The following is a 27,232-nucleotide window of genomic DNA, read 5'->3' as shown; positions in this document are numbered from 1 at the left end:
TATGATACAATTATTTTCTTGAAAAATTTGAGTTTTAAAAAGAAACCTGAAAATTCAAGTTTTGCCTCAAAAAGCCAGACCAGAATTTAGTAAATAACCCCCTAAGTGTGTGCCTATGGTATTATATTGGAGCATAACCTCTACTAGGGCAGGTGGTGATGTAAACGATTTACTACTCTCTCTAAGGTAGTAATGTTGGCACTATACCAGAAAAAAGATAATTAATAATCTTCACCCACATATGTTTTTCTACCAAACAGTAAGAACTTTATGGAAACCTCAAACTGCTGATTTATGAAAGAGGATATTGAAATATTCACATCCAAGTCCCCTTAGTTTGTAGACTGGGTTACTCGGTGTGCTTTTATCTGGCTGCCTTAAGGAAGCAATTATTCTCAGCCCTATAACTTCCTGCTGGCTAATCAGACTCCACTTGTCACAGCAGCCAAGAATTCTAGCTAGTTCTAGCAATTTATAGCAAGTTCTAACCAGAGCTGAAGAAAACAGTTTGGAATTATCAGTAAATTTTAAAAATCACAAAATAATTTATATTTATGTTTCAGCCACCATAAACATCCCATGCATCAAAGCCCTATTGGCTTAAATGGTTACATTTCAAAATAGTGAAATAATAGATCTGGTAGACTAAGCCAACTTTAGAGTTGGATTGGTAATAAATTTAGGGTCATCGTTACGATTGTGAGGCAACACAGCTTATGTGGACTCCAGTTTATAGATAACTGTGGCCCTTTAGCTGTTGATGAAAGCTAGACAGTTGAAGTTCATCAATTACTGCTGGTAACGGTTTGGATATCCTTGATAAATTTCTGAAGAAATATATTATCAGCAAAATGGTTTCTTGCAGTACCCAGGAAAATCAGCTCTTACCCCCCATTAAAATAGACTTCTAAATATGACTTTTTGAATATTTACAGAATGCAGCACCAAACTGCACAACAAATGTTCTTCTCTTGAAGGCACAATAAACAATTTGAATGATTTTATAACAAGAACAAACAGCTAAACAACATTTCTTACCACAATGAAGATCTGAGGTTTGCGTCTCTTGGCCAAATCAATAATGTTCACTCCATTATAGTAAAGGTTCTCAATGCAGCCATGAAAATTCCTTTTAAGAAAGGTTCCTGGTTTTCCTGGCACTGGTATCCCTCCAAAGCTGAACTTTGGGAAATAAAAAAAGTAAGAAGTGAATCATTTGTCACTAATGCAATTGATTCTATGAAAGCAAATAACACATGGGACTTAAAAGTCAGATTGTCAAAAGTCTAGAACAAAAATAAATGTAATAAATGCATTTAATTTTATCATCAGACCAGAGATGGTCTATTCTATGGTGAATTTTGCACAAGTAATAGACTTAGGAATTATTGAGTTGAAATCCTTTTTGTTTTTTATGGAAAACAAAACATGTCCTATGTCATTAATTTGGGCAGGGGGGGGCACACGGCATTTTTCAACATGGTAGCTATAAAATTACTCAAAAATCCAAGAAGTTTTGGAACACAACAGGAGTCAGCTATTTCTATGATCCAAGAAATGCTTTAACACAACAGTAGGTAGCTCACTCATCAATCCAAGTATTTGAACAGAATTATACTTGGTTCACTCAACCATCAAGCGAGTGTTTGAACAGAAAAGCAGTCAATTCACTCAGAGATCGAACATGTGTTTGAACACAACAGAAGCGATTTCAGTCAACAATCGGGCAATTGTTTGAACATAACGCAGTCTGTTCAATCAGAGATCCAAGTGTTTGAACATGACAGCAGACAGTTCACGTTGTGATCAAACGAGCCTGAGCACAACAGTCTATTCATTCCATGTTTCATTAAACTTTAAGTAATTGGGTGCAACATGCCTCTGCATCAAGGCTTACTCTACTCTTTTTAGATATTTATCCACTCTTAAAACAAGAAATCTTGGTCACCAACTGCACTTCAACTACTGAGTGTCCTTTCCTTTTTCCCCACAGGTTCTACTGAGCTCATCCCATCTCTTTCTAGACTAACTGGTTCTATTGAAAAAAAGGCCTCTGGTTACACAGTGCCTACGAAGTATGTTGGTCCTGAACTTAAAGCAATTACTTCACTAAAAGATATATCTGGCAGGAAGCACAATGGTTCTGAATACAGCAGTAGTCAGAGTGCAAGCTTCTATAAAATGAAACATTTTGGGGCAGATTATTCAATACTTGTGATTGTTTTTGCTGTGATTGCTAAGGGCTTTTTTTGTTTCTGTTGATATTTTACACAAGTCATTTTCCAAAACCTACATTTTAGCAAGTTTTAACATTTCATGTGATTGATGAAAAATCCCATGAGCACAGCAAAAATACACAATAGCAGAAAAAAACTGCAATCAGCCTGAAAAAATTGTGATCACGATTTTTTGTCATGATTAATGTGAGATTTGCCAAATGCAACCAAAAATGTATTTAAAAAGTCCTGGTAGGGCTGAGTTAATAAATTTTTTAATTAATTTTTGAGTACAATCTCTAGTAACCTAGATTGAGTTTTTTTGTGCAATGTGTTTTAAACTGCATATGCACACTGCAACACTGTATATTTACAATAAAATGCTAATCAGAAAACCTAATTGGCTGCCATAAAAATCACAATATGCTATTAATTTTTGAAATATTTAAAAAAAAACGAAATAATAAAACAGTTGAAAAAGCACATCAATATGCTATTAATTTTTTAAAAATTAAAAAAAAAACGAAATAATAAAATACTTGAAAAAACACATCCCATTGAATTCAATAGAAGCTTGTTAGGCTTTAACTGGCTAATTTTTTATTTTCAAGATTTGTTTTGATTGCTAAATCTCACAAATTGGAGTTTGGAAAAACAAATCAAAATTATTTGATCATATAAGCTTGTGAACAATAGTAAAATCAGATAAATGATTAATAAAACTGTGTGTTCACAACAACAATAAATTTGCTAAGTGACTAAAACTTCATGTGTGCTTTATAGTGGTGAGCTTGATCAGTAAAACTAAATGTACTGTAGAAAGTCAACACAACAGTATGGATGGTGCTCAAATCCAAACACTTGGACACTCAACAGCTGCAAATTAAATAACCAATTCAGTATATCTGTCAATAGAGAAGCTATTTTACTCAGTTGATTCTTGTTGGTATCTGTGATTCAACAATCAATTAAGCACAACAATAGTCAGTTCACTCAGCAATCCATACTGAATTATCAACATATTCTCAGGTATGGCAACCTCTGTTTTATTCAACCCAGCCCAATCTTAATTCTTTTTAACAGTTATTGTTATACATATATATTAAACTAACCCAGTGGTCCCCAACCAGTAGCTCGTGAGCAACATGTTGCTCTCCAACCCCTTGTATGTTGCTCTCCGTGGCCTTATAGCAGGAGCTTATTTTTGTATTCCGGGCTTGGAGGCAAGTTTTAGTTGTAAAAACCAGGTGTACTGGCAAACAGAGCCTCAATGTAGGCTGACAATCCACATAGGGGCTACTAAATGGCCAATCACAGCCCTTATTTTGTACCCCAAGAACATTTTTCATGCTAGTGTTGCTCCCCAACTCCTTTTACTTCTGAATGTTGCTCACGGCTTCAAAAGGTTGGGGATCCCTGAACTAACCTAACAAAATTCATATACCATATATAGTGATGGGCGAATTTGTGCCGTTTCGCTTCGCCGAAAAATTAGTGAATTCGGAAAAAAAATTTTTGACACCGGCGAATTTTTGCCGCGAATTTTCGCGGGCGTTTCGCGAATTTATTCGCTGGCAGCGAAACGCGCAAATTCACCGCGAATTCGCGCCTGGCGAATAAATTCGCCCATCACTAACCATATATATTAATTTAAGCCAGCTAGACGTTGGCTTATTCTGCTATAGGAAAAACCTGTTTCTGTATACATGAAAGAACTGTATACATGAAAGAACTGTTTTGGGTCAGAAACCCATCAAAATAGTACCTCAAAAGAATAGGCCTTGATGACAAAGAAAATGACTTCCGTGGTAAAGCAGGCAGTTCACGGAACAGGAACATGACATGATTTACAGTTATACTCCCTATTCTGAAATAATATCATGATATATGGTGAATCTTGGGTTGCTAAAAGCCAAATAGCAAACCATCTCTCTTCCTGACAGGGTAGATATGTACAGATAGTACAGATAATCCAAAGTATTCTGGGTTTACTATAGGTCAATGTATTCACAACAATACAATAAGTGGCTGGCCACTTCTAAAATTTTAAAACAATTATAAAATCCTATAGATCATCAATTCATATTTCTAGTTAAAGCCTATAAATGTAGTAAACAAGTAAAAATATTTAAACATTTTGAAAACATTCAAGAATGTTGTGACTTGGATTAAAAATGCTTTAAAATTCTTCTTAATATTTCTAAATGATAATATTTTTGCTTTTTGACAACATTTGTTTGCTGCATTAATTAATATTACTAGACATGTAATACGGGTATAGCATCCCTTATCCAGAAAGCTCCAAGTTAAAATAAAAGTATATTTACTTTTTTCTCTGTAATATTAACACAATACCTTGTAACTGATTCCAACTAAGATAGAATTAATTGTAATTATAGACAAAAAATTCTGTTGGGTTTATTTAATGGCTGAGTGATTTTTTTGTAGATTTGGGGGTTATTTATCAAAGGTCAAATTTTAGAGATTTTTGAGGTTTTGTTATACCTCGAATGAACTCACAACTCAAATGGCTTCTAATTTAAGAAAACACTTGAATGTAAAAAAAACTTCAGTGAATTCTGGGTCAATTAACCAAAAATCCCAAACATCATGAAGGCTATTATCATCTTTAAATGGTTCAAGGGACCTCTGCCATTGACTTCTATATGACCTCAACAGGTTTTAGATTTATTTTTGGATTTGAGCTATTTACAGCTTTGGGACATAATAAATCTCGAAAAAAAAAAAATTTAAACCTGAAAAATCAATTTTGAGTAAGAAATAAATTTGAAAGCTCAAATATTTGGGTAAAAATCAACTTGACCTTTGAAAAATAACCCCCTTAAAGTGACACTGAAAAACTACTCTTCAAAATATGAAATTAAGAAGAAACTTTAATAGGAAAAACTCAATTCAGCGAGTTTGAGTTCTGAAACCCAAAACGAAATGATCGAGTTTTCGGTGGTAAAAAACACGAATTGATTGATTTTTCAGGCAAAACTCTCTGAAAAAAAACTTGAACATCATGAAGGCTATACATCTTCAAATGGTTCAAGGGACCTCAACCTGACTGTCCCTTCTCAACCTGTCAGTTAGCATTTCTAATGTTAACAGGCTACTGCTGCACAAATATGGCAGCTCATTCACAGAGGAACATGGGAGATCAGATAGGTAATGTAAAAGCATTTGGCAAAAACTTTTATGGCAAAATTATAAATAGCATGCAAAAACAATGTTAGGATTGATATTACTGCACTGGTGTCAGTATCTCTTTTAAAAAATGGAGATCCAAATTTTGGAAATAACACTTATCCAGAAAACCCCAGGTCCAAAACATTTGAATAACAGGGCCCAAACTTGTAATAGTTATTTATATGAATTGATGGTCTACAGACTTGTATAAGTATTTACATTTTTTAGCAGGCTGGCCAGCCACTTTTTGATGTATTATTGTGAATAAACTAGTCTACAGAGAACCCAGGATAGCCATGATTATTTGTAGTTTCATTCTTACTATCCTTTAAAATATTTTATGTTTTTTAACTTGTATATAAAATAATTAAAAATAAAATATATGGCAGTGCCATTTTCTAACCAAGAGAGGGATGAATTTTAACATTAACGTAAAACAGTAGGTCTTACGATAAAACAAAGCACAACATTTTTATTCATGCCCTTTTGCAGAAGTTTCAAGTACATAAATATTGCATTTGTATTGCTCTAACATTCTCAGATAGATACTTGGCAATGTGTCTTAATATTGGTGTCCTAACAGTCCTAATTTGGAACTTGATGATAAATGTGGCTTTAAAGTCTGTTCTACAAATAATCAATTTTCTTGTTTCGTTTTAAAGTGAATTTACTAATAAATTAGGATTCTTACTGGGTTCTGGCTTTTTATCTGTTCCTAGACTATAGTCTTTGAGCAGAATGTAATAGTTCTAATTCCCTAATAAACAGTAATAATGATAGAGAGACTGCTTGTCTTTATTGCCAGTCAAGTGTACTAAAACAGAATTTTACTATGACCATAAAATATTAGTTTTGCGAAGGAGTATCATAAAGATTGGTGGGTTCCGTCTGTCTCTCACACTAATTAGCGATCAATTAATATTAATAATTTCAGTAATGATGCTGCTACTACCTAGCACACATCTTAACTACGAATAACATATTAAAATTAAACTAATTAACAACAATATCATTTTGTGTTCTGGCTGCCACAGTTTTAGTAAATCCCACTAGAAAGCAGTGTACAGTTCATTAGCCTGGTGCTTATTCTCTGGAGCCTATTTCAGTGTTTGTTATTTTATTGCATGGCACCTGCCTTTTGTTTTCAGATCATCAGAGGATAACAAAAGAATATGTGAATTTGTTGTGTATATTTTATGTAGATCTGCTACATCGAGTGCTATATGGAGGTGTCTATGTGAGCAAAGTAAGTGGAAAATAACTTTTATTGTGTATGAGTTGGGTACCAACAAGAGATCTGCAGTTCAGATCAGTGAAGCTTAATACTTTAGGGTGCAGATAGGTCATGGGGAAATTGTGCAACAGTTTGAAGCAGCAGTTGATTTTAGACTTAGTGCAAGTTACTGCATTCCTTAATAACAATTTCTATTTCCTGTAGGAATATGGATGGTGTGTCATGCAGTAGCAGTCAGGTTCATGTTGGAGTTGTTGTTATGAAGGCATGTCCATAAAATCAAATTGATCTATATATTGTGCAGTTTTTCTGTATTTTGTAACAATATGGTAGCTTCTACTTTCAGAGAGTTATATAGATACGCATATACACCCATTATCATATGGAGAGGGAAAAATGTTCTATGTTCCCAATAAGCTATACCCTCATACTGTACTCTCTAAGGGAGGCAATATAGTATCTCCAATACCTATGAATAAATACAAATATACAGAGAAGGAATGTTCTGGGCACACAGTAAGCTATATCTTCATACTGTACTGTCTTAGTGAAACAATATAGCATCTCCTATACCTATGAATACATACAAACAGAAAAGGAATGTTCTGGGCACACAATAACCCATATTCTCATGCTGTACTGTCTAAAGGAAACAGTATGGCAGCCCCAATCCATCAACTACAAATAAAGGAATACTAGTGAGACAGAAAGAGAGAAAGAAATACTATTAAACAAAATGACCACACCTCATAATCTATATCCAAATTATCCGAGTCTCCTTTGGTCCGGAAATGTTGAGTATGTTTATCAACAGTGAAGTTGATCTGCTTGTTGAATCGATCAATCAAGACCGAATGCCATTGTTGGTCATCTAGTAGACTCCCCAGTGTGACTACTGTATGAGTGTTACCAAATCGAAGCTTTGTATCTCCTATATTGGGGACAAAAAATGAAGTAGATAAATAGACTTATATGAATGATTTTCCTTATGAATTAAAAAAGAAATAAAACAAGCTCCCTCTGTAAATAACATCTAAACCAAATATTCTGTTGCATTCCATATAACCCAGTTCTATTTCTATGATATTTCCAGAATGTTCGGAATGGCCTTCACCTCTAAAGACTTGCCATTGATTTACTATGGGAATCATGCCGCCGCATGCTAATTTGACTACTTTTACAAAAATATAAGGAAAGCCAATTGTGTTAAAATATTGCTGTTCTGGCTGAGTGAACAGTGTCGGTGACAGTTAATGGAATTTCTGAGGTGAAGGAGGCTTTGCTCGGGTGCCAATCTATTTGTAAAATGTAGACTCATGTTTCTGAGCCTTTTCTGCTGTGTCTGTCAATATGGAGAAGAAAGCAGGATCGCTTTCCATATTATTTGTTTACTATGAATGGAAGTGACTGACAGCTGCACACATTATGATATAGATCTTTACAAGGTTCCTACATGCCATGCTTTTAGTGGTCATTGTGGTTATTGTTTGCTGTGAGCTGAAATTGCTACCTCTTTGTCCCTACTGCCCAGCTCTGCAGAATGGTGGGCATGGGGCCAGAGCTTGGTTGCTGCGTTATAACTAGGAAGAAAATTCTAGCCAATCAGCCAAATAGACTGTAAGCCTTCCAATGAATAGAGGACACTGAAATTGTACAAAAAAACAAATAGATTAATTTAAATGTTTCATTAAGGGAAATCTATATCACCTTGTTTTAATTACCCTATTGCCCAAACACCACTGTGTCTATGATTCACAACTATTGGCTGTAGTTTAGTTCACCAACTGCTTAAGCTGCAATTCAGTCGATTAAACAGTCAGATTCTAATCACCATCCTTTATAGGAATGCAGGATGGGCAAGTTTGACAGTGCAAGTGTATACACCAACAGATGAACGGCACTCCGATAAAAAACAGGCTTTTTATTACTGGGCAATGTGGAAATACATAGGCCTATGACAGTGCAAGGCCAGGCCGGCTGAGTGCAAACAAGCCAGCCCCATTGTCCAACGGCACACACACATGTGTTGTTGAGGGATGTTAGTAGAGGTACAAAATGTACAGGCGGTGGAAGACATATGTTTGGACTAGGGAACAGAAGAGGTACCTGATTTGCACCCTAGGCACATGCCTCTTCTGTCTACCCCTAGTTCTGGCACTACACAAAGCTAAAGCAGTAGGGATGTTTACCATAGCGAAAGTGATGGCAAACATGCCTGTTGTGATTATGTCCCTGAGGTAAAAAAGAAAAGCACTGCTAGGAGTGTGAACCAGGTAAGAGACCCCCATTTTTAAAAGAAAGGAGATGCGTAACAGAGTCCATATTACAGAAAGCTACATACTGTATACAGTATATGTATACCCAGAGAGCTAGTAATAACAGCTCAATAAAGCCTATGGTATAGCCAGTGCTTTTGATAGAACTTGAGCTCTGTCGTTGCTGAAAGAGACCTATTTAATAACCAGCTTACCATTCCACTGAAGTAGGCTAGTGGGGTTACCCACTACTGTACCTTTATTAGACTAAGGGTAGACCTAATTATCAGTAGTCAATGTGAGATTGTGCCCTGTATTGTTGCTCTGCTTGCTCAAAAAACTTGCTGCTGTTTGGTTAGGATCCATTGGAGCCCATTCTAAATTGCCAAAAGTCTCCAACAAACTGTATGTCTTATCTTTCAGTCTAAGCAGGCTGCAGTGTAACTAATGTTCTGCTGGAGTGAGACAATCAGGACATGCTGTAGCCCAAAGTAGCATTACAAGTGATTTAACATTACATACAATACAAGTTACTGTACTTATAGTAAACACCAATCCCATAGTTTAGGAGTATCTCCAACGAACTGATTCATTGAGCTAGAAACAATGTAATAGTTTACATGCCATACAAAAAAATATATGGTGCTGACCCAAAGTACCATAATGCCAGAGCAGTATATTATATGATTTTGTTTAAACTTCATGTTTACTGGCATTGTATGGCATGGCAAGGTCAAGATCCTGTCACAGAAAGGGTTGCACTATTATTTTTTTGTGGTGGTTCTGTTGATTGAAACAAACGGGACAGTCATTTTCAACTTCAGCTTTTCATCAGAAAACATATATCAGCCTGTGGTCTATTGCCTTCTATGGTTTGCTGCCTGATAAATACAGTACAAAACCATCAAATTACTTAAAAGTTAAAAGCCATCAATTTTGTGACATATATATTTAAACAATATACTCTTTATCTAAACAAACAGTACTGTATCCGTTCTAGAAAGAATACAAAGGAATACAGGTGAAGAAGGTGTTAGCATAGTGCCATATATATTAGGTAACGCACGTTTCATAGCTATGCCCTTCTCAAAGTATTGTATCACAAAATATTGTATGTAATAAATATAGTTCCCTCAAAGACTGGTCTAGCGTTTCTTCATATTTTGTTTTTTTAAATGCCTACTTATAATAACCATAAGGTCTGCACATACAGTATATCAAAAGGATAAATAGCACAAAAGGCCAATCTTCCCTTTTTAAAATTAGCCTCTCACTTACCATGGACTAGGATGTTTAATACATAATACTTGTCTAATTTTCATTACTAAAATAATCCCTACCGAGGTTGATGTAAAGAGACAACTTTCCCTTCTGTAACTCCAAAGTAATATAATCTCCGCGCTGTCCTTCTCCATGAAATAGAACTCCATCACTCTGCATGCTCTTGAATTTGAGAGAAATTACATCTTTAAATGTGGTCATCTGCTTTTGATTGAACCTGTACTGGAGGGAGCTTCTGCCATCAAAGTCAACCACATCGGATTCTAGATAAGCAAAGGGAAAACATAAGGAAAATTGACAAACAGTCATGTAAACAAATGAGGAAGGTCAATGATAATGCTGTATGCTTGTTACATGAATAAAGGAAGAGTTATTATTGGTTAATATCCTGCAGTTATCATCTTCTCACTCAACTGCATTCCCTTGAGAGTGTCCGCTAAAATCAATCTGTTTTGCTGCAAAATGTGCCCTCAAGACAACACATCTCAAGGGGAAATAACATTCTCTTGTTCTGTTCCAATAACTTTAAAGAAATGAATCAATTGTACGTGACCTGTAGTTTGAACATTTGTTAAGGGTATATGGCAGGTTGTTTTGGACATTTCTTGAATGTAAAATGCAGGCAGTGGGTTGCAAGAATATGGTACTCCATTTCTCTTTGATGAAGAGCCAGAGGAGGCATACATTTGAAACATGTAAATGCAATATCCTCTGCTCTATATGAGCAGACAGCTATGGTCCTGTTTCACTGTTATTGGTATCATTGCATTTCCTGGTAGGCATGGTGAAGTCAGCCTCTGGCCTCGGGGGGTTAGGATTAGCCATTAGTCTGCATAAAAAAACCCTGCTCTACACTCACACATTGCCCTTTATCGGTCAAGCTCACTTGTTCCTCAGTGATCTGATTCCCTTTGCTGAACTCTGTTCCTGTTTATTGTTCCTTGTGTTGTTTGCTGTTTCTGACCCTGGTCTGTTCCTGACCTGAGTTTTTCCCACGATTCTGCCTTAATCTGGTTCTGACCTGGTCTTACCAGCTCCTTCCCTGAGCATATGTTTGGCTGCCCCTGTGGGAGTACTGAATTCTCATGCAGTCCTGACTGCACCTCAACAGCTGAGGGCCAGACTCAAAGCCTGTTATAGGCAGAAGAGCATGCCTCTCCTGGGAATTGCCATACATGACACCAGGATAATGGTTCAGTGCATCGCTATCGTTCCCATCAGCTTCAGCATATAATCCCTGGATCAAACTGGTTCAATGCCAAGGTCAAGGCCAAGTTTGTTTGGATCTTAGTGGTGTGATTCCTTTTTCCTGACTCATATTCTTTTATTTTGGTTCCTGAATGTCAGGACCGTCTGATGGCGCTCCCGTCTCCGGCGGCACTGCTCCCAAAATGGCGGCACCCATGGCCGCCACGTGGGTAGTCCGGCGTGAAGATTTGTAATAAAAAGATGCTGAGGTCATGGGTTCAATGCCTGAATATAGGATTTCCTGTGTGGTTCCTGGGTGCATCTATTTTTACTGCTGATTGATTCCTGAACCTTTTTGACCCTGCCTGAACTTGGATTTTACTACCCGTCTGCCTGCCAGTTGATCTTTTGCCCGGAATTGACGATGATTCCTCCTGATCCCTTATTGATACAGCAAACTTGGACTTTAACCCTAAGCTTCCTCCTTGGTCCAGACTACTCCCGCTGGGAGCCGATAGGCCCCCTGACACTGAATCCTGGTGTGTTTTGTTCCTTTCCCCAGTATTGATCTACCAATTTTGACCATGGCCTGTTTCCTGTTCTTGACTGTGATAATAAAAGGACTGTGTTGGAAAGTGTGATATTGAATAGTAAGTTAGGTAGGTCCCCACATGTCCCCAGTGCAGGAGTGTATTCTTGTTCTTAAGATTTATATAAAGTTTATATTTCTTTTACTGCAAACTGTGTGTTCATGGAATTCTTCTGAGGTATATTTCCTCAGTGCCCACTAAGTGGAGGCACTGCATTGCAAGTTCCAGTTCCAAGTATTTTTCATGCAAAGAGGCTATGGACCCTTGATCGCCATAGCAACAAAGTAACTGAGTGTACTAACAAAGGGTTACATACATTATCAGTGAGTCTCACATTTGAACGTAAACCTTCAGCAAAGAATGGAATTTTGTCTGAAAGGTAATTCCAGCATTAATCTAACACAGTGGGAAATCACGAAGTTCAATGTTAGAATGAAATGAGAGAAACCTTATAATGCAACTCATGCAGAGATAAAATGGAAAGAGCTTGATTCAATTAGTCTTCATATGTATACATTAGGAAATCGGAGCTTTTGTTTGATTTGGATTGCTAAAAAGGCATCCAGAACTTTCTTCAAACTATTTTAATTTATTGCATGTGCCACCTTTATTTATACATATAGTTATTATTTGTCCTCTGCAATGACTCTTCTACAATGTAAAGAATCTGAACTTAGCCTTTCTTAACATCCAAAGAATTTAATTACATTTATCTTCTTGGTTGCTTTTCCCTGTACAATTTCTGCATTCTTAATATCTCTCAAAATGCTGAAAATCAAAAAGATATATTTTTTTATTATTTTAGATGGGGTATTTTTAGTATATTGTAAACAGGGTAAGAATCACTGGCCTATGAACCTTAATAAAGGGCAACAATATTGTATTCATTAATGAACAGATTAAAACAATACAGAGTCTTTCAGCACAAAGTTTATAGACCTGGGTGAATGTTAGAGAATATATCACTGAAAGTACTTTCTGTATACAATCACATTCAACCACTTCTCTATCCATAAAGAAACAGCATAACCAAGGCAAAACGCTTACATGACAAATTCTGTGTAGACCACATCAGATGAAACAACATTGGTCACCTTTCTACCTACAAAAGCAAATAAATACATTTTGCATAATGTATCCTTTATGAAACCATGCTTGTGGTGGCACGAATAAAAGTTTAATTCACCTTTCAGAGTGCTGCTGGAGTAATTATTATATGAAACCATGCTGATTACTGTGCAGCATATAATATTGAATGTGGTTTCTTAACAAAGCTTTAAATAGCTTCCCTTATACAGGTGTCAAACTTACAGGAGAAAAACAGAAATAATAGGCTAAACTGAACTGAAATAAGTATATGGCTATGAAGGCCCCATAGCCATCCTCGTATCAACTTTGCAAATTGCAAGTATCATATTCTGTGTCAGCCACTGACATTGTGTTGAGTGAAGCCATTTGTACTACTACAGTGTGAATTCTGTAACATAGGTTCTTCTATTGCAATTACTGAATTAAAATATTTTTTTAATGCAACAGCACTATAAACTTGTTGTCACATATTACTGCTGATCGAATAAAACATGTCCCATATGTTAAAATGTTAAATAGTATTAAATAGCATGCTTTGTAAAGGATCAATTCATCAATCGATACTTACTGTATGGACAACCATAGACTTCGACTCTCATTCCTATTCTGCCAACTGGATTCCACTCAACAGGAACAAACCTCAGGAATCTTGCTTTAATGGAGTGCTGAAATTTATGCTGGATCACACTGTCTGCATTTGTGTTTCCTGCAAATGCCTAAAGGAAAAAATATGAAAAAAAATTATGTTTATGTTGCAAAATAAATTAAATGGCAAATTATTATACAAATAGTAATAATCTAAGCAAACTACCTTCATCTTTTTTGTCATTAACATCATAAGTATTTATGAGGCACCAACATATTCCATGGCACTGTGGCCCTAGGAATTACTTAAGTATCCAAACACTAGATATCAGGGGAAACAGGATAAGGTATAAATATGATAAAAACTGACAAGTAAGACGTGGGCAAAATTTAGAACGCTATCTATTAGGAGACCTAAAACTACCATCTTCAACCAACAGTTCATGGACACCGGTCTATAATAAAGAGATCATTTTTTTTTCTGCAGTCTCATTTACTAAAAGGAATGAGAGCTGAAACTGGTGCACATCTTTAACTTTCCCAGAGTTAAGATTGATTTTTATTTCACTTACATTTCTGTGTTTTTGCCAGAGAAAAAGTTGAAGAACACAAAAAGAGTGATATACAGTAAATGTAATAACTTCAATGGATAACTATATAGAAATGTTACAAAGCAAGCTTTCTTCGGACTGACATAAATGTCAGTCTGAAGAAAGCTTGCTTTGTAATATTTCTATATAGTTATCCATTATTTGAGCCACTTTGCTTTGCTTTTCTACCTGAGTGCAAAATTACAAATGTTTCCCCTCTGATCTACTGGCTAACACATTAAAATCCTTCTTTTTGAAACACTGTATTTTTGCTGGAATGCGGGGTCATTTTCAAGTGCACTTAACAAATGGATATCAGTAGCAGTATTCCATGGACAGGCACAAAACCCGTCTGCTTACTACTTGGTAAAATGCAAGAGCTATGCCCAAGGCTTTTCAAGTTTCAAGAAACAAAAGAGTTTGTGACATATTGTAAAGGAGTAACTCAATTGACTCAATTTGCAAATTTTGCAAAGCGAAACGGGACAAATTCGCCAATCACTAAAAATGATGTCCAAGATGCCAATAGGGTCCATTTTAAGCCCTGAAGCCAATGTACGGTACATGCTACTCGCTATCTTATTACCCTAACAAGGGATATCTGTTATACGCATGGGCAGGTCGAAGTTGAATTTCGAATATATGTGAATTTTTTTACTCAATTGCTTTTAAATTCGAATTTGTGAGTTTTGACAAACATTTTTTTGAAAATTAGAATTAGAATTTACCATTCAAACCTTAATAAATCTGCCCCCTAGTGATGAGCGAATTGTTTCCCCAGCCATGGATTTGCTGCGAAATTCCACATTTCGCCATCTTCTTATTTTTTTCACGAAACTGTGGCAAAAATTCCCCATGGAAACATCTGCTGCGACAAAAAAGTTGCCAGAGCAAAAAAAGTTGCCATGAGAAAAAACGCCCATTTACTTTAATGTATTTGGAAAAAAGTCAACACACCAGAAGCAAGACCAAAAGTAGAATGTAATCAACAAAAACCATCACATTAGTATTAAATGTGCCCAAGTAAAAGAAGAATAGCAGCAAAATGTTTTACCCAAAGGCATTCTGGCTTTTTTAACGCTTTTGAAGAAAAAAGTGGGTACTAAAATCCTTGAAATCTGACCATTGTATGAAGTACTGTACCTTTGGGTATGACTGGGTATTTATTTTTTAAATTAAATCAACAACAAAAGCACCTTTCTTTTATATATTGGTATTGCTTGGGGTAAATGTGGAAACTATCTATTTACCTTCTGAATACACAGCAAGGTCATAACAAAGAGTAAAAGCTTTCACAGATTGGGTTACAAACATTACTTAAGCCTTTCTGCCATTTATAACATCTCTTTCTCTCTTTCTGTGGCACTGAGCATATGAAATCATCCTATAAAATTCCCCAGAGGTCCTCCCTCCACTGTCAACATACAGCAAATACTGCATTTTCATAATTTTCTATTAAATAAACACAATTCTGCCTTTAAACATCTCCAGCTTTTGAATTTTCAAAATACCATGGCTCATGCATTATTGACTACCACATTCGGTCTCCTAGTGCTGTATGCCAACTTGGACATCAGCTATTCTCTTACAGATGCCATGACAGCTTTCAAACTGTACTTATTTCAATAAAATGCGCAAGTGAAAATGCATCTTGGTTTTTCTCGGCAATAGGTTCTTAAGATGGCACCCATGAAAATGTCTCTGTTCAAATTCAAAGTTTTTTAGTGGAAGAACCTAGAGCATTTGTCATTGTCGGAAGACTGGAGCCTCAATTTGTTTCCTAAAATTTCTTAATCATCATTATACCTTATCCAAAAATGCCAGGGCCCAAATATTTCAGGTAACAGATCTGATACCTGCATAAGAATTCAGTTGAGTTTAGAAGTAGTTTTTCTGCCAGTCTAATCATAGCAGCTTCAAAAAAATAAGGCCCATTAACTGAATAAGTCAGAGCTATAAATATCAGTCAAATCCGGCACTTATGTTTATGACTTTGATGAAAAGGGCACTTTGAGCATTTATGATTATTTGTCCCTCTGCTCCACACGGTAAAACACTGTGGGTGGATGCAATTTGTTACTGATTAAAATGAAGCAGACAATCTCTAGAGTCAATTGTTACAACTATTATCTTTAGAAGATTTTCATTTGATTCTCAGTTGTGTGTCAAGCAACCAAGCCTTATAAAATCAACCTGACCTAATTATCGATGCAATCTTTCTAATTTATCATTATAACACTTGAAATTATGGAACTATGATGTCTATTAAATAGTTTCTACAGAAGGAATGTTCACAAAGTGACCTCTAATTAAAACAGGCAGCCTCATCTTCTGCTTTTAAGTTTCATGCTTGTTACTCCCAACATATATTTTAGACGCTGACAGATATTGAATTACTAAACCTCAACCAGGCTATATTGAAGATAGTGGGCAGGTTCTTTACACCATGAATAATATGAGTTGACATCGGGATTTCAAATGGGCCACAATGTTGGTTTGCTATACTTGCATTCCACATGTCCTAGGATTAAAAGCAATATCATTCCACCCTGACCGGTATAACAATTATGAATGCTTCATACTTGAAGCAATACAGGTTCAGTTGACACTCAATTTTTTTCTCTTCAACAATCAATACTTTTTACAAAAACAGGGCACAGAAATGGGGAACATTTCAAAAGAGAAAAATGTGAGTGTCCCCCAAAATAATGAATCAATCAATTAAAAAATGTATTAGGACATCAGGGCAAGACCTGGCATAGGAGGGGCCAAATTTTCCCATCCTATGCCAATTTATATATATGGCCTGGTGGGAATATATGTATATCTATGGAGACTACAAACCCTTTAGAAAAAACATTCATTACTATGGATACTGTATATACAACCTCCTTCTTATTTCGAAGGGGGATCAAACATCATTTAATAAATTTGTTGAATTCCTTAGTACTAATAATCTCAATTTACGTTTCACCTCCGAATTTCATGATACTAAAATTAACTTTTTAAACATCAGCCTGATAGGTAAGGAAACTAGGTATGTGTGTGCTAGCAACACTTTATTACAAGCCACTTCCTCTCACCCATAACATCTTATTAGAAACATACCCATTGGCCATTTTTTACACCTAAGGCACCTTTGTTCTGATTCTCAGAATTTTGTAACAGAAGCATGTTGTCTGAGAGATAGACTATTACACAGAGGATACAACATGAGTTTTTTAAAAGAAGCCTTTAAAAAGGACTGTATTACTCCAAGGGAGTCCCTCCTTCAGAAATATATCTCCAACCCCCCAAGGCTGTACTAAGGTGTTACCAACTGTTGATAAACCACTGTGCATTCTAACTTATAGTCCACACTTTAAGATGTGGTGACAAGCAATGTGTTATCTGCCCCAACATGATACTTTTATGGCCTCAACAGATGGTAGATCCTATAAGATTGGACAACACATTAACTGTAACACCAAAAACTTCTGATCTGTTTACATGTTTGAAATGTAACATCCAATATGTAGGACAAACCACACACAGATTGAAGGAAAGAATCAGACATGAATATACACAAAGACACCAATGTTTTAAAACATTTTCATTCATGTAATTCTGGAGATGTAAAACTTTTTAGCATACAGGGTATTGAGAGTGTCAGTTTGACAATCGCAGAGGTGATTTGTCTAAAATACTTACTAAGAGAGAAGTCTTTTGGATCTTCAACCTAAACACAATGATACCACTGGGCATGAACTCAGATTTTGTTTTTTTATGTTACTATTTATATAAAATATGCTCAAAAATGTGTATCCTTATATCATGTGCATTCTCTCTGTAATTGTTATTCTCTGTTTTTATGGAATATCTTTACCAATTTTTTGGACTTTTTGTATATGAATTCTTTTATTTTGACTTTTTTGTTATGGGACACTGTCTCTTTAAGTAATGCTTTTTTTTCTTTAACCTTTTTTTTATTATAAAAGCTCATTTCCTGTGGCTGAGATCTTAGCACATGATTCTTTGAAGATGTATCTACACTTTTAACTTTGATCAATAAAAAGTTACTTTTTTAACTGATATTTTGGCCCTGTGGATTCCTCTGTGTGCTGGTTAGCCTTGTTTTTTCCTCTGTATTTTTTGATATTTTTCAACCGATATTAACTATGTAACTATGCAAATGTCATGTCACGTTCGGCACCCTATATCCAGAACCCAAGATAAGCTCCCTGGTCTCGGCTCTCACTTCTGCCTTTAACCGCCGCCTTTCACATTGGGAGGAGCCCTCAGCTAATTGGATGCCACCAGGTCTTAACAGAGAGAAGAGCAAAGCTAATGCTTCTGGACGAGCAAAGGGGCACAATCGTCTCACCAGGATACTGGAACGAAGAACAACACCAGGAACAGGCAGGCCGGGCCAGCACAAGCAGATAGAATGGTCAGACAGGCCAGAATCAGGATAGAGAGCGTAGAATAGTCGATGGACAGGCAAAGGTCGGATTGGAGAGGTCAGAATAGTCATAGACAGGCAGGATCAGGATTGGAGAGATCAGAGTAGTAAATCAGGCAGGCAAGGGTCAAAACACGATAGATCAGTGAGGATTCACAATGAATAAACACACAGGAACTTCTAAATAGAATCTACCAACGGGCAAGGTCCTGTAATCTAGATGGGATATTTATACCATTTGAATTTCACGCCAGCGCGACTGCGCCTTTAAATCACAGACGTGCGCATGGCAGGCAGGCCGGGCCAGCACAAGCAGATAGAATGGTCAGACAGGCCAGAATCAGGATAGAGAGCGTAGAATAGTCGATGGACAGGCAAAGGTCGGATTGGAGAGGTCAGAATAGTCATAGACAGGCAGGATCAGGATTGGAGAGATCAGAGTAGTAAATCAGGCAGGCAAGGGTCAAAACACGATAGATCAGTGAGGATCATGGCCGCCATCAGGGGGGCACAGGGGGTACTACTGTACCGGGCCCGGACCTGAAGGGGGGCCCGCAGAAGCGTCCACTGAAAAATTTTCAGGGGGGGAGAACAGACGCTCCAGCTGCGTGCGCTCTCTCTCCTAAGGAAGAAATGCAGACTCGCCTCTACTCACTGATTTACGAGGCTGCAGTGACAGCTCTGTCCGTGCTTCAAATACTTCTTGAGTTGCAAACTCCCTCCTCGCTCGATCCTCCCTCCTCAGCTCAGCCCCTCCCCTCTTAGCCCTCCTCCGTGCTCAAGGCTGACACGAAAACCCTAGCTCACAAGCTGAACACAGAGCACGGAGGAGGGTTAAGAGGGGAGGGGCTGAGCTGAGGAGGGAGGGGCTGAGGGCTAAGGAGGAAGGATCGAGCGAGGGGGTTGTTTGCAACGCAACAAGTTTTTGCAGCATGGACGGAGCTGTCACTGCAGCCTCTTAAATCAGTGAGAAGAGGCGAGTCTGTATTTCTTCCTTAGGAGAGAGTGCAGCAGCCAGGGCGTCTGTTCTCCCAATGTCCCAAAATGGATCCCAGGGTCTCCCCCACTCATCCCTCCTCCTTCCTCTCTCTGCCTCACACACTCAAGGCGCATCCAGGGGGAGAAAGTGCCCCCCTTTTGCCCCTATGTACAGGGCCGGACTGGGGGGACCACCGGGACTGCCATCCAGGGCCCCCCGGCCGGCCGTCCAGGCCCCCCCCTCTCCACCCTTCCTCCCCATCTCACCTATTGCAGTGCCCAGGGTTGGACTGATGGGCCTGGGGCCCAACAGGACTGCCGTCCAGGGCCCCCCCACCCCTCCTCACCTATTGCAGGGCCATCGGGCACACAAACGCTGACATCGCTGCCCAGCACACCGCGCATCACTGTGCATGCGCGCACGTTGCCGCACGTCAGGAAATTTTTATTTTTAAACTGGGATTGGGAGAAGGGGATCTGGCCGACGGGGGCCCATGAGGGTTGGGGCCCACCAGGTTTTTTTCATGGTGTCCCGCCGGGCCAGTCTGACCCTGCCTATGTGTGGATGCCCACTGGAGCCCAGCTATGCTGCCCTTTTTGAAATAGCAGGGCCCCCCTTGACCACGTGAAGCCGCGCCACCTCTTCCATCTGAAAAGCCGAATAGCTGAAGTCCTGAAATTGGCGAAAAGACCCAAAGTCCTGAAGCGGCGAAAAGACCCGAAGTCACGAAAGAAGGTGTAGTTGAAGTCCTGAAGCCACGAGTCCAAATCCCCTGCCTGCCAATGTATTATTGTAATACTCTATAGGCCCCTGCCACCAATGTTTTTTTTTTAAATTTTCTCTGGGGCCCCAATTTTTTTTACTTGTAAGGAGAGGCCCTGGCGCCAATGTTTTTTTAAAAATATTCTCTGGAGCACCAATTTTTTTTTTTTACTTTTATGGGGGCCCAATGTTTTTTTTAAAAAAAACTTTTATGGGGGCCCTGGCACCAATTTTTTTAACTTATAGGGGGGCCCTGGTCACCAATTATTTATTTTAACTTGTAGGGGGGCCCTGACCACCAATTTTTTTTTTTAAAAAAAACTTTTTTGGGGGCCCTGGTGCCACAGTTTTTTTAACTTATAAAAAGGGCCCTGACCATCAATAGCTTTTTATAACTTGTGTGTGTGTGGGGGGTCACCTTTTTTAGTGCTGATGTCTGGGTGGTGAAGTGGGCGGGATCTGGGGTGGGCGGGGTCCAGGGGGCCCCGAAAATTTTGTTGTACGGGGCCCTGGTGAGGATTCACAATGAATAAACACACAGGAACTTCTAAATAGAATCTACCAACGGGCAAGGTCCTGTAATCTAGATGGGATATTTATACCATTTGAATTTCACGCCAGCGCGACTGCGCCTTTAAATCACAGACGTGCGCATGGCGCGCGCCTTAGAAGAAGCTAGCACAGGTGAAGGGAGCAGAGCAGCGGGTGTTAACGCCGAGAACGTGGCAGTGGACCCTGCTGCCCACTAGACTACCAGGGTAAGGCTTCCTACATGTCAAATGGAAAACTCAAAGTGATGTGCTTGAAGGAAAATATATAACAATGTAATAAATTACCCTCAAAGATACCCAACATTACCTACTGCACTCTGAAGTCCTATTGATTTAAATAATAATGACCCAAAGTTCACCCTGCAAGTTTATGTGCATTGATATTGTACAAATGTTATTTCCATGTCAATTTAATGTTCAGCAAAATGTTACTATTTTGTACTATATTTATTTTGCTTGGCTCTTAAATGTTAGAGAAAACTAATACAACATGTTTCTCTCTCCAGGAGAACATATAAAATAAAGGATAATTTTATCAGGAGGTTGTCATAAAAGGCTATTAATTCTACCTTTATTATAAGTCCAAGGTAAGTTGTTTTTATGAAAAGATGCAAGTCACGTAGCAAAATAGTTTTTTAGAAAGTATGTCTACAAGGGGGTCTCTGCATCTCTGCAACTCAGCCTTCATTGATATTCAGGTATGCCTTTTTCAGAGATTTATAAGAAAATGTCAGCTCCATTTGCTTGAATCTTGGTGCTATTTCGTCAATGGGTTGACATTTTATCAAACATTCAAAAGGCTCAGTTTGTAAAATATATAAAATATATAAAAGATCTGGCATATAAATTATCAGTGGCATTAGACTCTACCAAAATAAGATTCCAAAATAAATAAATTGCTATGAGTGAAAAATGTAAAATGCCTTATATGGTCACAGAGCGCCTCAGCAAATTCGAATTAATTTTAAAATTGACAGTGGGGTTACATTATCCCAAGATCCACGAGTGATAATAAGAGTTCCCTGTGTAACTCAGCCTGCAGCCTTGTGCCTTCATATGTTCACAGAACCCCTCAGTGACTTCTAATATCCTTATAATTTACAGTAGGGGTACATTATCCCTTATAACTCATGAGTAATACTCAGCGTTCCCTGTATAACTCAGCTTGCAGCCTTGTGCCTTTATATGGCCAGACAAATCATTGGAGACTTCAAATATCCTTATAATTTACAGTAGGGGGTACATTTATCATCCATTTGATAAAATAAACATCCTATAGAAAGACATGATTCAGTAGCACAACTTTTTAACTGTAAATTACTTTTTCAGCTTCAATGTTCCCTACAATATGAGTGTGTCTTGAACAAACCTTTACATTTATGAGCCATGCATGCAAATGTGCTTTCCAGTACCAGAAATCAGAGTGATTCTACTAAATATGTTCTTTCCAAGGTTGTGACAATCCCATGCAGGCAAATGAAAATGAAGTCTGAAAGTCTGAAGTCTGAACTGTATATCACTGAAAAATCGAGAAAGGCTAGACACATTAAGGCAATGATAGGAGATTGCAAAGAAAGGTTGCATTTTAATTATATATATTGTATATTACTAATTACCAATTCACTACTTACTGCAATAGTTTTAAAACAACATGCAATCAAATTAATTGCTAATTAGCCCTCCTGCAGTCAACCATGTGGTTTTATTTCTGTAGACCAAATTCTTCTTAGCTCCCTTGATCAATTATTGTATTTTTATCCTATATAACCACAGGTAAGATTTACTTTTATTCAATATTATACCATAATTAGTATTAAAATATTAACTGAAATTCGACGTGATAGCAGACATGCAGCAGTCTTTTGACAATGGCAACATTTCCCTGGATGTTCTGCCATAATATTTTGTTGTGATCTGTGTATCTGACTTTCTGTATTGGTGCCACCTGATTCCTTCTAACTCTAATGACAGGTTGCATAAACTTAGCCACCAAAGGTGCAAGATATGGATGTTTAGATCTACATTAATTCCCTTTCTCCATGAATTGGCCAGTGGAAATTTAGGGTTAGCAGGGACTTCATTGTTACAGTTCAGATATACATGCAACATTCTAGAACATCCGTTACTGATAAAGGTGGCCCAACAGCTGGAAAAGCTATCTTCTCATTTAGTACATAGAGAGTTTGATATCCTCAAAAGCCTGAAGTAGCAACTGCTGTAAGATGGCCACCGATAAGTAATAAAACTTCATTGCAGCTGCCAAAGGATTGAAAAAGATTTTTCATTGAGACTTCAATTTTTCTTCATCTCATTCCAGCCTCAAAATAGGACAGTTATGAGATGTTTACATGAAGAATTCCTGGGGACTTTAGCCACTGGCCAAGGCTTTGTTCTTCATGAGCCATGGCTATGTTTTTCACATTTTTCTTTCTTCTTCAGTGATTTATAATATTTTGATCTCTTTGCAGTTTATGGTCGGTCAAAGAGTTAAACTACATACAAAATAAATTAAAAAACCCAGAGCCCGAGGCTAAACCTCTCTGTGATATAACACACAATTTCCTCTAGACTTTATTCTTTCAAAAGTAGGACACAAGGGTAAAATAGAAATACTAGTGTAGTTTCTCCACAAACAATTTTATATTAGTAACAGCTCAAATCTCTGGCGCTTCCTGTTTTTTATTTATATTATTCAAAAGTAATAGAGATCATGCATGTGCTACGTGATACATTCCTATGCAAGTCTCAACACTCAAAACTTGGTTCAAGTGTTGTTGTAGTGGGCCCTTAAATTATTCTTTGAAATTTTATCATGGAAAACATTTAGGGAGTTATTTATTAAAGGTCTCGAATGTTTGCTTATTTATGAAAGAACCCAAATGTAAAAAACGTAATTAAATGCAATCAGGGAAAAACTTGAATACCTCAGATTTATTTCGTTTTCGAGTGCAAAACAGTGTAAAATAAAACAAAATCATGAAGGCAAAAAACATCTTCAAAAAGCAACCTCTGCCATTGATTTATACATGACCTCGACAGGTTTTAGCTGGAGTATTTTCGGATTTGGGCTTTTAGCAGCTTCAGAGCATAATAAATCTCAAAGAATTAGAGTTTTTTCGTGAAACTACCCTTGAAAAACTACCCTCAAGAAAACACAACTAAACCTTTAATAAATAACCCCTTAAAGGGCTACTATACACTTAAATGCCATTGCTGACTTGTGGTTGGTAGAGCTGAATACTTTTTCACAGTTGAAGTTAATAGTATATCTCTACATGCTATGAACAACTTTTGGGAACTGTTCTGCTGAATTGTGCTTAGTGCTGGGGCAGTAGCATAACTACAGAGGAAGCAGAACCCATGGGGGCCAGGTGCCCGGAGGAACAGGTGAGCCCAGACCACAAGGTCGGCTTCCACTATAGCGTTGAAATCCCCCCTCATTCTTCTTCTTAACATTTTGCACTCATGCCCACATGGTGGGGAAGGGGTACTTGGAGCCAGAGCTGGAGTCATTATGCTTGCTGGGCTCTGAATATTTTTTTGATGGGGGCGGCATGCTCTCTTTACCGGACTGAACTTGGGAATACTATGCTGCCATTCCTTTATGGTATTTCCCTACATAGGGCATAAGCAAATATATTGGGGTAATATAACAGAATTGTGTTTAGTACACTGATGATTGGGGACATATTGTGTAAAAATGAGAATGTGCCAGTGCATTATATGCCTCTAAGACTAAGTATTGAAGGAATGCACTATTAAATATTAGTTGTTTTAATCAAAATTTCTGCACAAGATAAGTATATACCACTTTCTACTGGCTGCCTTTCAAGGCTGCTCAGGGGAGCCAACAGCTCTCATCACTGTAGAATGACCTGACAGGGAACTGTACACTATATTTACTTTTGTGAATGCAGAGCTGTGATTGGCTACCCACTTTCTACTGTGCTTCTGACAGGGAACCTTAGGACATGCCATTACATGACATATTATTTTTAGTCCAAAGTGAAATCATGAGCATATATCATTCATCGCTGTTTATAAGATTAGGGGATTATGAGTTATGCTATATGCCCCCTTTAATAAGGGTGATTTACTAAAAACTCACAAAAAATGAAGGGGGTAATAAATAGCCCCCCTGTTATTTTACACAAATACAAACATGTCCCTGTAGCCCTTTCTTTTGCAATGGCAACTTCCTGATGCTGAAATTTATCACAGCAATACAACAAAAGGTCAGGCAGTGACAGTTTGTTTGGGGAATTCAAATACAAATACGCATCAGACGGCTTTCACATAGGGGATCAGAGAGGTGCTATAATAAATAAAGAGTGGTAAAATATGATGACTTTCCCATGAGTGTTCACATTAATCATTGTTGTAATTTACACCAGACGCAATCAACAGTCCCCTTCCTTCCTCGGACATTTTAATATTCTAGGTAATAGTTAATTCACCTTCAGACAAGCAATTTGAAGACAGATGGCAGTGTTTAGTAATGCGTCAGAATTCTCCAAGGCATCTACATACACATTCTAAGAATCGTGTTTAAAGGCCACTTTTGATTGAAAGCCTGGCAGATCTGTCTGGATACTGTAGAACTGCATCTGTCACATAAATTATCACAAGAGATTGCATGGAGAGTGCATAAACAGTTCTTGAGATGTTTTTGATGAACTTGCATACAAGGTGGTTTCGAAGCTTCCCAATACGGCGACTCATAAATATTCAAAAAAAATGTGCTAATCCTCCTAATTCAATGCAAGGCATGCCATGCCCAAAATATTTATGCGCAAAAGCAGCTGGAAGAAGGAATAATGTCAGAGCCGGTAACAGTTGTTGCTTTCCATTGATTGTAATTAATCTTCTCAAGGTTCTTGGGACGCTTTTGGATGAAGTTGGCCGGGGGATTAAATTCTGATTAACACCCAGGAAAGCAACTTTCTCATCCAGTGGTGGAGTAACGTCTCCAGAATCTAAATGGGTTTAATCCTTCTAAACGTAAATGTATTTACTTTGGGAAAATGGTAAACGGCTAATTTCTAAGAACACTGTGTTTAACTGATATACTGTTCATGTAAACACTCTGATCTTTAATAAGAAGCTAAAGACCTGTTATTAGTTTTGTTTAAAAAAAAAAATGATGTGTGCACAATTGCCTTCTGAATCTGCCACTTCCTGGGTAGGCTTATCATATGTATTAACACCTTGTTGCCATTGGGAATACTATATAGGCTTCTCGAAGGCTTAAACACCTTGTTGTGTGGCTATTACAGGCATTTGCATATTGTTCTGAATCTATACCTTGCCTCCTATGGGAAATGCTGCTTATGGGTATAAAACTTTTTTTTTCTAGATCTGTCCCCCTCTTCTCCAATGGGAGAACATGGGAGAACATGTCTTGTTCGGAATCTATGCCAGAAATACTGAGCAGGGCAATAAGGACCTTGTTTTGTATCTGGCCCTCTCCTCCCATGTGAAATCTGGGAGAGTCTTTCAAAGGCAAAAGCAAACCAACAGCTCCCAGAGTTAAATGAGACCACCTCCTGATTGTTGAGCATTAGAAATTTGCAGCAAACTAATTTACATAACTATGTTTTTGTTTTGTTTTTTTAAACAAAACTAAGAACCTATCTAATATTTAATTTAAAATTGCTTTTCATACTGAGTTAAATTTGGGTGCCCAATATATGAGGGAACTTACTGCTTGGTTAGTACACACAAGCATTGTACCTAATTTTGGCACCAAAGTTAATTTTCCATGAGAGTCTGTAAATTATGTTTTATGGTCATTCAGAATAAGAAAGAGTGTAGCAGATTACTCTCATGTAGATATGTAGACATTCAAGTCATACTGAGGCTTAAACCATCATCTTCTCAGTTTAAAGGAAAACTATACCCCCCAAACAATGTAGGTCTCTATTAAAAGATACTGAGTAAAACAGCTCATGTGTAAAACCCTGCTTCATGTAAATGAACCATTATCATAATAATATACTTTTTTAGTAGTATGTGCCATTGGGTAATCATAAATAGAAAATTGGCATTTTAAAAAATAAGGGCCGCCCCCTGAGATCGTAAGATTCACTGTGCACACATACAAACCACATGTGAGGTCACATGAGCCAATTAACAGAGTTCTGCCTTTTGCTTCCTCACTTCTTCCTGTTACAGTCAGGGGCAGATGTATGAAGGGTCGAATATCGAGGGTTAATTAACCCTCGATATTCGACTAGGAACTAAAATCCTTCGACTTCGAATATCGAAGTCGAAGGATTT

The 27,232-nt window shown here is 37.6% G+C and overlaps 1 protein-coding gene across 1 annotated transcript in view; it reads right to left on the bottom strand.

Annotated features, from left to right (window-relative positions):
- Positions 1 to 27,232, bottom strand: part of cntnap5.L (contactin associated protein family member 5 L homeolog) — a 260,880-nt gene that overhangs the window by 134,340 nt on the left and 99,308 nt on the right. The window contains exons 4-7 of the mRNA XM_041576763.1: positions 13,614 to 13,761; positions 10,238 to 10,441; positions 7,389 to 7,573; positions 1,039 to 1,182 (exon numbers count right to left, since the gene is read on the bottom strand). Coding sequence (XP_041432697.1) covers positions 1,039 to 1,182; positions 7,389 to 7,573; positions 10,238 to 10,441; positions 13,614 to 13,761 — 681 coding nt within the window. The remainder of the gene's footprint in view (positions 1 to 1,038; positions 1,183 to 7,388; positions 7,574 to 10,237; positions 10,442 to 13,613; positions 13,762 to 27,232) is intronic.

This window comes from Xenopus laevis, chromosome 9_10L, assembly GCF_017654675.1.
Source record: "Xenopus laevis strain J_2021 chromosome 9_10L, Xenopus_laevis_v10.1, whole genome shotgun sequence".
In the NCBI taxonomy this organism is placed as follows: Eukaryota; Metazoa; Chordata; class Amphibia; order Anura; family Pipidae; genus Xenopus; species Xenopus laevis.
This window is presented reverse-complemented; position numbering and strand designations above follow the sequence as displayed.